Source organism: Rhinoderma darwinii (genome assembly GCF_050947455.1).
Source record: "Rhinoderma darwinii isolate aRhiDar2 chromosome 8 unlocalized genomic scaffold, aRhiDar2.hap1 SUPER_8_unloc_3, whole genome shotgun sequence".
Lineage (NCBI taxonomy): Eukaryota > Metazoa > Chordata > Amphibia > Anura > Rhinodermatidae > Rhinoderma > Rhinoderma darwinii.
The window spans coordinates 120,228-132,500 of NW_027461826.1; the positions used below are offsets into that span (position 1 = coordinate 120,228).

Genomic DNA, 12,273 nt, shown 5'->3' on the forward strand with positions numbered 1-12,273 from the left:
CCTAGCAACGCTCCCGTAATTACGGGAGCCCCATTGACTTCCTCAGTCTGGCTGTAGACCTAGAAATACATAGGTCCAGCCAGAATGAAGAAATGTCATGTTAAAAAAATCAATACGCATCCGCAGCACACATAACATCTACATGACATCTGCGGACTTCATTGCGGAATTTAGAATCTCCATTGAAGTCAATGGAGAACTTCCGCAATGAGTCCGCAACCAGTCCGCCACTGCTCCGCAACATCCATTGTATGCTGCGGACACCAAATTCCGCACCGCAGCCTATGCTCCGCAGCGGAATGAAACGAAGCCTACTAAAAAGAAGTGGAAGGCAATGGAGAAACGGATCCGCTGCGGAATGTCCAGAGCAATTCCGCCACGTGGGGCTTTGCCCTAAGGGGGTTGTCTACGATGAGACAAACCCTTTAATGAATAATCGAATCTTGCTGATTCTTTGTTGTTGCAGTTAGGGAGTTATTACACGTTTATGGCTGAGCCGTGGTAACCGCACGCTGTTAACCACTAATTGCTAGCTGCACCTGTACTTGCTGTGGTTTCAAGTGGCAAGTACAGGTGCAGCCTTGCAATTAAAGGTAGACAGCGTGTGATTCCTGTGGCTAAGGCGAAATTCACACGAACGCAGTGTTTTTTGCGCGTTGCAGTTCCGTGTGTCATAAGTGTTTGGTGCGTGGCTGCGTGATTTTCACGTATATGGCATCCTTATGACACGCGGTTTTGATGTTTAGAAAAAGAACTGAAGGAGGTGGTTTTATTTTTCCTGCATTTCTTTATCTACTGTTGCGCGAATCACGTGCAGCACACGGAAGTGCGTCCGTGTGCTGCTTGTAATTTTCACGCACCCATTGACTTCAATGGGTGCGTGATGCGCAAAACACGCTCAAGTATAGGACATGTCGTAAGTTTTACGCAGCGGACACACGCTGCGTGAAAATCACACACTGTCTGAACGGCCCCATTGACTTACATTGGTTCGTGCGACGCGCGTGATTTTCACGCGCGTATCACGGACGTGAAACACGTTCGTGTAAATAAGGCCTAAGCCCCTAATTTAATAGAGACAAATATCCAAGTAAATGTTATTTCAGTGTATGATCATTGGTTATATTTTTGGTTTATAATAAATGTATGGATAAATAACACAACTTTACCTTTCACATTCTAAAATGAATAACAAAATTTTCAGTGTTCGTCTGATTAGTGTAAAGGACTTTTACTCTACATTGTATTTAGCGGATCAGTGGATATTCATACTTAAAGGGAACCTGTCGTTAGATTTTAGTTCGCTAAACCACCAGCATGTCCTATATATTGCTGAAGAATAGCGACATAAAGCTGCCCCTCACAAAACTATCCGTTTTAGCATTTAGTTATAATACAGCGTGGCCTGTATGTAAATTAAGAGAGATGAATCTTGAGATGATTTAAACGGCATTCTGCACATGCTCGGTGCACAGATGAAGCTGAGGCCAGTACACCGTCACTCGTTTCAGGACTTATCTCTTATCCGCGCACGCAGTATTATAACTTCTTTCTAGACAAAATGATAAAATTGACACTTTTGAGAGGGGCTTGTTTAGGACGCGATTTTCCAAAAGTGTAACAACATGCTGGTAGTTTAGTGCCTGAAAATCTAGTGTGACAGGTTCTCTTTAACCCCTTAACGACCGCCCACCGTCTTTTGACAGCAGGTGGTGCAGGTGCTTAGTCTACAACTACTTCTTTTGGCTGTAGAAGAGGCTGATGAGCTCTCCTGTGAGCGCTCATCCTCTTAAGCAGGAGCTGTAACTAACAGCACCTGATCGTAGAGAAGCCTCCTGAACATAGCTGGGGTCTGAAAACATTCGGACCCCAGGTGTTTAACCCTTTGATTGCCGTGGTCCGTGACCGCGGCAGGATCAAAGGGAACTCCCCTCTTTGATTGCGTCACTGGAAACCCGGCGACGTGATCAAAGAGCAGGAATCCCTCTGCAGTTAGTCCAGGGGACCTAGAAAGGACCCCAGGGCTGTCTGTTCAGTTTGCCTTCTGTTAGGGCACACTATGTGCTGCCCTAACAGCAGCCGGTGTCATAGTGACACAGTATGATGTATTCCCATACAGGAGTATGCTAATACATTACAAGTAAAAAATAAAGTTATCCCTTAATGGGATTAAAAAAAAGTACCAAAATAAAAAAAAAATCATTATTTTTGGAAAAAATATATTTTATTGCCCCTACACTTAATAAAAACAAAAAACCTACACATATTAGGTATCCAAACGACCATAATAACCTGAAGAATTAATGAACAAGAAAAGCGATGCCGATAATCGCTTTTTCCTATATACACACCATAAAAATACATTTTTTTCTACCTCCAAACTGGGGGGGGGAATTTCACCCGCATAAAACAAGGCCTCACACGGCCACTTCAATGAAAAAAATAAAGTTATGGCTACTGAAATGCAGAGAGGTAAAAAACGAAAAATGTATCTGGTCATTAAGGCCTTTTCAGGCTCGGTCATAAAGGGGTTAAGGGGTTATTTCCATCTCGGACATTTATGGCATCACCTCCGAATATGCCATAAATCTCTACATCAAGCCGCCGATTCCAGACGGGGACTAAGCGGAGAGGTGGCCACGTATACGAGGGCTTGTCCATTCTTTTCCATGCTAGTTATGGAAGCTGCTGTTTCCTGTAGATATTCCATAATTGTCTGTGATAAGAATAACCCTTTAACCGTCCCAATGGTTCATTGTTGTTTTAGGAATTCCATCTCAATAAGAAGCAAATAGAAAGGAAGATGGCCCTATGTGGTTTCTTCCATATTATAAAAAAAAATGTTGTTTCCTGCAGACCAAAAGTGTCCTTTGAGACTGTAAAATTTTCAGAAACTTGAATAAAGAACTTGCAGGAAATCAGACTGATGTTGCAGTTTGTCAGTCAGAGCCATACACCTACTTACCAGGCATAACCCCATTCATTCAACTATTTGTTTCAGATCCGAATTGACTGCAATAACGAGAGAAGTGTACATACTAAAAGCTTGCAGAACACGCCCATGGAGGGTAATCGACTTCGCACTGGCAAAGACCGTATTCAGAAGAAAGAAAAGCCTGAGGCGGTGGACGGGCAGCAGATGGTGGTTAATGGCGTACCGTAACTTTACATTTCTCCTGTCCACCCTTCACACTCTAAGCAAATTCTAAGATTCATCGTATTTCACGTTATAGAAGCCTGTTAGGCCAAAGACTAATAGGCGAGAAGACACGGGGCATGAAGCAGAGCGTTCCTGTTAGCCTTATTTTGTTAGTATTGGCTATAAACCGTTTTCAAAGGTCAGACATTGGAAATCTATTTGCATTAAATATCAAACCTTCTGAGGCTTTCAAGTACATATTGCACTTGACTTAAAAAACTAAAAAAAAATAATTAAAAAAAAAAAGTATTTTTTGTTTAAAAGAGAAAATAAATGAAAAAATACTAAGCTGTGTGTTGGTATAATTGTTTTCAGTTGCACTATTTTCAGGCATCTGATTAGAACAGTAGAAAACAAAAGCCCTGCTATACTTCAGTCTTCAAACTGAACGCATCTATTCAGCCAGACTCATGTTTCCACTTAATATGCAGTATGTCTTACGTCATTCGTTCACCTCCAACTCATTGAACAATATCTTATTGGGACCTAATAATTGTGCAACGTAATGTCATTTCTCATTTGGTTAAAAAAAAACAAAAAAAGTTGTATGATCTGTGCCTTTTTTATATTTCAACATGTATAGCTAGTGTTTGAATGCAGGAATCAGGGGAGGAAAATGTAAGTGTAACATATATGTAGCAAATCTTTAAACCCAATAGAATTCTTAAGGTGAGTGCATGCTTTCCATACATATGTAGACATAAGCCTGGGCTGGAAACGGTAGAAATTTGGTTTTGCACTGATACATTGGCAATCAATAGTCGTGCCAATAGACAGAATAAATGGGACCATTTTTTATTTTATTTTTCATTTTCCGAGCGTTGAGTGTCGGGTGATTTTGTCTGATGAATGAGGGAGATCCTGTTTAATATCATTGGACTTTCAATACATTTTTTTTAAGACTATCCTCCCCCTTCATGTTATGGTAGATGCTTGTATACACCCGAAGAACTTACACCCATGACGTTGGATGGCTACCCCTATCTGTCAAGAATGAGGTCTAATAATAATTCCGCTATACAAATAACCTCCTATGCTACATTTCTTTGCCTATGAACTCACAGCATGTTCTGGATAAGAGTTTCTCCTTATCTGCTGAGATTTATAGATCAGCTCTGCTTTCCCATGTTCCAGCTGGAACACATTTTTATTTGGCTTGCAACTCTTCTTGTATACAAGTAACTACACAATGGCAACTTGCTGCACTTAATTTAACAGATCTAAAAAAAAAAAAAGGAACGATTTAAAAGTTTTGCCAAACACTAATTTTAGTTATTTATTTTTTGGGAATGTATAGTATTTGGAAAATGAATGAATTGAATTGGTACATTGCACACATCATCTCTACGCTGGTTTGGTTTAAAATACTGTAGATAATTAACCAAGGTAGTCTAACCTTGTAAATGCCCACGAGGCATTCTACTTTGTACATAATAGCTACAATATATTGGACTTTATGTTGACATTTGTTTGGTTATAGTGCAATATATTTTGTATGCAAGCAGTTTCAATAAAGTTTGATCTTCCTCTGCTAACTGAATTGGGTTGACTGTTTAGAATCAAAGAATTGAAGCCCCATGTTTCCTTTTTTAAAGTCGCCTGTACATGGTGGAAGCCGCTATTGTGTGAGCTGCTCAATTAGTCAATTTGTCACGCAAAGTGTACTTATCGTTCATTTTATAAATAGTTTAAAAATAGTGTGCTGATGAATTTCATATTATCGTTCTAGGATTTGAAGCTCCATTTTCCTGTAACAAAGCTCCAAATCGCCTGATTCCCTTCACAGTCTTAAACAATAAAATTCTGTCTGCCTGCAGCTGCCACTAGGGGGAGCTTACACAATCTGTCATAGAGTTCCGTGATACCCAACTTCTGTACAGGGGTTATCATTGAGTTCAATGGGACCTGTATAAATCTATCTTCAGTGAGCTAACCCTAGTGGAAGCTGCAGGAAGACCGAACTTTACCATTTAACTATATGGCTGTGTAAGTGAAGCAGTGGATTTGGAGCTCTGTTAGGAAGAATTCACACCTACTGGTTTTTAGGTGTTTTTTATTTTTTTTAACACTTTTATGTCTTTTGTATCCACTTAGAGTAAGAAGTCTCTCCTTTTATACTTTGCCTTCTTTTTGGAACCTCTTCTGGCTTTAGAGCTCTGAATCCTATAGAGTAATATGAAATTAATCCGCTCAACCTTTTGGACCTTTTTAGGTTTATAATAAATAAATTTAAAAATATAACAATAGACACCCTTTACCTAATTAAGAAGCTGCACTGCTTACACAGTGTAATTTTATATAGATTTTTACGAGATGGCATCTGTAGCTCATGTAATAGATACATCCTCTAGTTCTACTGAATTTAGAAACCATGTAGCCAAAAAAATGGCTGCCTCCAACAGTGTGTAAGTGATGTACCGGTGATGTATAATACTGAAAAAGTTAATGATGCAAAACAATGATAATAGTGTTGTGTTGCATCTTACTATGAATTTATGCATATTCACCTCACTCTGGAGATTTCTGTTATACTGATCTGTTTTGTGCTGAAGCATTTCTGTCTCACTCAGAACTAAACTGTGAAAAATGCTTTGTAGACCTGAGCTTGGCAAGTGCAGATTGTCTGCTCCTTAGTATATTTTTAATGGCAGTCGATATTTATGTAACTAATCACTCTTTTACGTGGCTTTACACTCAACAATTCAACGACAATGTTTGAAAATTTTGCCTTTGTGTTCTAATTGAAAATGATATATTTTTCCCTAATAAACCTGGTGCTGTTGTTCTATAGTGCGGTACATTTTTGTTGTCTTAGTTGTCAGACTAAGGGATAGTTTCTGAAATTTCTCACATGTGGGAGTCTGAACTGGTGTCTAAAGTTTAGCAGAATATAGACCTAACAATAAATATTGTTTCAAATTACCCAAGATTTCCATTAATGAAACTAATGCAAATTGTTTTGTACACCCTTCTACTGAGCTGCACATTGAATTATTATTTAAAGTTCATCAGAGTACAACATACATGTTATGATTACTCAATCGCTATTAACTTTCAAAATAAACTAAAAAAAAACAATTGGCCGTACATTTTCCTAGTGACCCAACAGATTTCTATTGTTCGTGTCTCGTTTTTATACCTTAAACAAAATAATCGGTCCAAAGCTTCATTATGGGACATAAATTGATATGTCCGCGGGAATATGGTCGACTGCATTTTAGTTTTAGTTTAGATTTGCATCTTTTTAGCATCTTCTTCCCTGTGTGTGTACAGTACTGTACAAAAGTTTAAGGCAGTTGTGGAAAAATGCTGCAAAGTAAGAATGCTTTAAAAAATAAGTGTTAATTTTTTTTTTTATGAATTAACAAAATGCAAAGTAAATGAACAGAAGAGAAATCTAAATCAAATCAATATTCGGTGTGACCATCCTCTGCCTTCAAAACAGCTTCAGTTCTTCTTGGTACACTTGCACAAAGTGATGGATTTTGTAGGATTATAGTCAGGTGTATGATTAACCAGTTATACCAAACAGGTGATAATGATCATTATTTTAATATGTAGGTTGTAACACAGTCATAAACTGTAACAAACAGCTGTGTAGGAATAAAAAAAAACCTGGTCGAGGAACAGCCAAACTCTGCTACAAAGGTGAGGTTGTGGAAGACCGTTTCATGTCACAGTTCCGCCATGCCAAGACAGCACAGCAACTAGGGAGTTATACTGCATCAGCAAGGTCTCGCCCATGCACAGATTTAAAAGCAGACTGGGGTTTTAAGATGTTCTTTTCAAGCTCTTTTGAAGAAGCACAAAGAAACTGGCAACATTGAGGACGGTAGACACAGTGTTCGGCCAAGAAAACCGTGCAGCAGATAAGACACATTGTGCTTACTTTCCTTCGAAATCGGAAGATGTACGGCAGGTCCATCAGCTTAGAACTGGTAGAAACCAGTGGGACCCAGGTATACCCATCTACTGTTCGGAGAAGTCTGGGCAGAAGTGGTCTTCATGTAAGAATTGTGGCCAAAAAGCCATATCTTCGATGTGAAAACAAGGCCAAGCGACTCAACTATGCACGAGAACATAGGAACTGGGGTGCAGAAAAATTGCAGCACGTGCTCCTGACTGATGAGTCAAAATGTGAAATAGTTGGCTGTAACAGAAGGCAGTATGTTCGCCGAAGGGCTGGATAGCAGTACAATAATGAGTGTCTATGCAACAGTGAAGCATGGAGGTTCCTTGGAATTTTGGGGCTGCATTTTAGCGATTGGAGTTGGGGATTTGTTCAGGATTAATGGTGTCCTCAATGCTGAGAAATACAGGCAGATACCTATCAAGCATTCAATACCATTAGGGAGGAACTATCTTCATCATAAAGAAGAACAAGGAACCCTGGAAGTGACGATATGGCCCCACAAAACTTGATCTCAACATCATAAAGTCTGGCTGGGATTACATGAAGAGACAGAAGACTTTGAGGAAGCCTACATCAACAGAAGGTCTATGGTTAGTTCCAGGGGTAGACATACCATTGGTGCAACCTGTACAGCTGCACAGGGGCGAGTAGGTAAGGGGAACCTCTACCACCTTATAAGCAAACATAACATGCTGAGATATTCAAGATCAAGAGGCCTATACACAGTTCTTGCACAGGGGCCCTCTGCTGTTTTTGTCCACCCCTGGTTAGTTCTCCAAGATGTTTGGAACGACCGCCCTGCCGAGTGCCTTCAAAAACTGTGTGCACGTGTACCTAGAAGAATTGATGCTGTTTTGAACGTAAAGTGTGGTCACACTAAAAATTGATTTGATTTAGATTTCTCTTCTGTGCATTCACTTTGTATTTTGTTAATTGATAAAAAAAACTAAAACTTCTATTTTTTAAAGCATTCTTCTTTTGCAGCATTTTTCCACAACTGCCTTAAACTTTTGCACAGTACTCTGTATGTGTATACACAGTCGTGGACAAGATTGTTGATACCCTTCCATTAAATGAAAACCCACAATCGTCACTGAAAAAACTTGAAACTGACAAAAGTAATAATAAATTTTAATTTACTGAAAATCAACTAATGTAAATCAGACATTGCTTTTGAATTGTGGTTCAACAGAAAAATTGTAAAAAACGAACTAATGAAACTGGCCTGGACACAAATAATGGTACCCTTAACTTAATATTTTGTTGCACAACCTTTTGAGGCAATCACTGCAAACAAACAATTTCTGTAACTCTCAATGAGACTTCTGCACCTGTCCACAGGTATTTTGGGCCACTCCTCGTGAGCAAGCTGCTCCAGCTGTCTCCGGTATCAAGGGTGCCTTCTCCAGACTGCATGTTTGAGCTCCTTCCACATACGTTCAATAGGATTTAGATCAAGGCTCATAGAAGGCTACTTCGGAATAGTCCAATGCTTTGCTCTTAGCGATTCCACTGTGTTATATCAAGTCCAGATTCAACGGTCTACCAGGAAATTTTAGGGCACCTTTATGCTTCCCTCTGCTGATAAGCTTTATGGAGATGCTGATTTCATTTTCCAGCAGGACTTAGTACCAATACCTGGTTTATTAACCACAGTATCACTCTGCTTGATTGGCCATCAAACTCACTGACCTAAACCCCATAGAGAATCTATGGCGTATTGACAAGAGGAAGATGAGAGACACCAGACCCAACAATGCAGGCGAGCTGAAGGCCGATATCAAAGCAACCTGGGCTTCCATAACACCTCAGCAGTGCCACAGGCTGAATTCCTCCATGCCACGCCGCATTGATAACACCTCAGCAGTGCCACAGGCTGATCGCCCCCATGCCACGCCGCGTTGATGCAGTAATTCATGCAAAAGGAGCCCTGACCAAGTATTGACTGCATATACTGTACATAATTTTTGAAATTGAGGTTCTATAATCTAATTTTCTGAGACACTAAATTTTGGATTTTCATTAACTGTTAAGTATACTCTTCAACATAAAAAGAAAAAAAATGCTGGAAATAGATCACTCTGTGTGTAATGAATCTATATAATACATGAGTTTCACTTTTTGAATTGAATTACTGCAATAAATTAACTTTTTGATGATAGTCTAATTCATTGAGAAGGACTAGTATAGATGAGGACAAACGTAAAACAAAGTAAGGCTGGGTTCACACAAGCACATTAACGTCATTAATTGACGGACGTATTTCGGCCGGAAGTCCCGGACCGAACTCAGTGCAGGGGGCCGGGCTCCTAGCATCATAGTTATGTACGACGCTAGGAGTCCCTGCCTCTCTGCAGGACAACTGTCCCGTACTGTAATCATGTTTTCTGTACGGGACAGTAGTTCCACGGAGAGGCAGGGACTCCTAGCATCGTACATAACTATGATGCTAGGATCCCGGCTCCCTGCACTGAGTTTGGTCCGGGACTTACGGCCGAAATACGTCCGTCCATTACGGACGTTAATGTGGTCGTGTGAACCCAGCCTAACAGCACCAGGACTTCAGGATCAATGGAGAATTGTTGGTTTATTCACCACAAAGTGAGTGATGTTTCGGTTCACATCTGAACCTTTCTCAAGCAATTACAAAGTGCAGCGTATATAACAGGAGTACATACAGTAATCAATATACAACATGATTAACTCATATTCAATAACAAATATATTATCACAGGTGTAAATATAAAAAAAAGAAACTTAAATACAGTACATTTTTATTCGGACATCAAATATAAAGTGCAAAATTGTAAAACCACATATAAGGCGATGACTATATTATAATAAGTGTTAAATGGATCAATTAAGAAGGTGCTGACAACTGCGCGTGTGCGGATTTACCAATAGGTTCTATTGCGCACAGTATGAGATAAACACAGGACTTTACTACGCATGACAAGAGCTTCACAGATGTCTACAAAGCTCATGCCAAAGGCAACCCTGACAGCTCTATAGCAATGTTTATAAACGGGGACATAAAATCCCAACAAACAAGATCCCAACAAAGGGAAGGAACCTCCCTAAAGTCCATGGTCCATAAAATAAACAAAGAAGTAATCTGCTCAAACGCCTTTAAAATTAAATAATGAGAAAGGAGTATATGTGTTATTTTCTCCCTTTACAACAATATGAGGTCAATAAAGGCAATATATGTGTCCCCCCTGAGGGGTGCGTATTGGAACGCTCTGGACTCTATAACAAAGTTGGAGTGAACACTGGAATCCACCTCTCCCCCGTCTCCGGAGGATAAGTGGGGTCCAACAACCCGCGGGACACGGGGGTAATCACTAAAAGGGCAATGTATTAAAAGTACACCAGACTCCCAAAGGATTTTACACAGGGTAGCGACACAACGGGAGCCTGACATAAAAGTATTGCCAACATGTTTAATTAAAGTCAGGAAGCCAATGAAAGCAAACTGTGTGTGTGTTTACCGTGTATTCCAAAGAAGGAGGAGACAAAAAAATATAATAAAGGATGCCGACAATATGGATTGCAATACAAAAAAAAAAATTTCCACATAGAGACGATGTTATATCTTCTATATAAAAAATAACAACTATAGAACATTAAACAAAGACTAAACATGGGCTATAGCATACCACAATGGAATCTGCGCTTTCATAATGGAGATCCCGTTTTTTTTAAAGATATGTGGATATCTTGGAATAAAACAAAACATACAGTATGTAAAAAAAAATTCAAATTAGGATCATAAAAAGTATAACACTACAACCCATACCCAGGAGAACTATTTAGCCTGACATAAACAGAGACCCATGACAAGTCACCCCTCCCCCCCCCCTATTATCTTGGATATGTGGACTATATGTATATTCCATATTTAACCCCTTTGGAGACATAGTTTCCAATCTGAATATCCATTGAAGCTCTTTTTTTTAGGGTTGACCGTATGGGGACCCCAACTGGAGGAGGAAACCGTCCCGCACGGGCTGTAGGAGACACAGGAGGAAAAGCATACAGTATCAAGTTGAGGAGCAAGCCAACCCCGGCACGGGGGAAGCATCATTACCAAACCAGGAGGAAGAATCTCTAAATTTGGTGGAAAATACTCCTCTATTGAACTGACCGAGCTACAACTTAAGGACGCAGCCCTTTTTCAAATTTTCACTTTTGTTTTTTCCTCCCCACCTTCCAAAAGCTATATTTTTTTTATTTTTCTGTCTATATAGCCATACGGGGGCTTGTTTTTTCCGGGACAAGTTGTAGTTTTTCATGGCGCCATTTATTCTACTGTATAATGTACTGGGAAGCTGTAAAAAATTATTTGTGGTGTGAAATGGGCAAAAAAACAGCGATTACGCCATATTTTGGTGCGTTTTGTTTTTACGGCGTCCATCAGGCGGTAAAAACAACATATTCACCTTATTCTACAGGTTGATACGATTACGGCGATACCAAATGTATATGTTTTGTTTTATGTTTTATCACTTAAAAGAAATAAAACCATTTGCTAAATTAAAAAAATCTTTTGTGTCGCCGTTTATTACCACATGTGGGGTACTGTTTTACTCTGGAGAAGTTGCTTTACAAATGTTACAGTGCTTTTTCTCCTTTAGTCCTTGTGGAAATGAAAAAAAATTAGCTAAACCTACATTTTATTTGAAAAAAATGTAGATTTTCATTTTCACAGCCTACTTCCAAAAATTTCTACAAGAAACCTGTGGTGTCAAAATGCTCACTATACCCCTAGATAATTTCCTCAAGGGGTATAGTTTCCAAAATGGGGTCACTTGTTGGGGGTTTCTACTGTTTTGTCACCTCAGGGGCTTTGCAAATGTGACATGGCCTCCGCAAACCATTCCTGCTAAATTTGAGCTCCAAGAGCCAAATGGCGCTCTTTCCCTTCTAAGCCCTGCCGTGTGTCCAAACAACCGTTTATTACCACATGTGGGGTATTGTTTTACTCGGGAGAAATTGCTCTACAAATGTTGTGGTGCTTTTTCTACTTTAGTTCTTTTGGAAATGAAAAAAAAATTAGTTAAACCTACATTTTATTTGAAAAAATGTAGATTTTCATTTTCGTGGCCTAGTTCCAAAAATGTTTACAAAAAAACTGGCGGGTCAAAATGCTTGCTACACC

General features: G+C 39.5%; 1 protein-coding gene across 2 annotated transcripts in view; it reads left to right on the forward strand.

Moving 5' to 3' along the window:
* The window catches only part of LOC142697919 (fragile X messenger ribonucleoprotein 1 homolog B), a 31,528-nt gene extending 25,539 nt beyond the window's left edge, over positions 1 to 5,989 (forward strand). For both annotated transcript variants that reach the window (XM_075847720.1, XM_075847721.1), the window contains one exon: positions 3,002 to 5,989. In XM_075847720.1, the coding sequence (XP_075703835.1) occupies positions 3,002 to 3,163 (162 nt within the window). In that variant the 3' untranslated portion in view covers positions 3,164 to 5,989. The remainder of the gene's footprint in view (positions 1 to 3,001) is intronic.
* Positions 5,990 to 12,273: the final 6,284 nt, after the last annotated feature.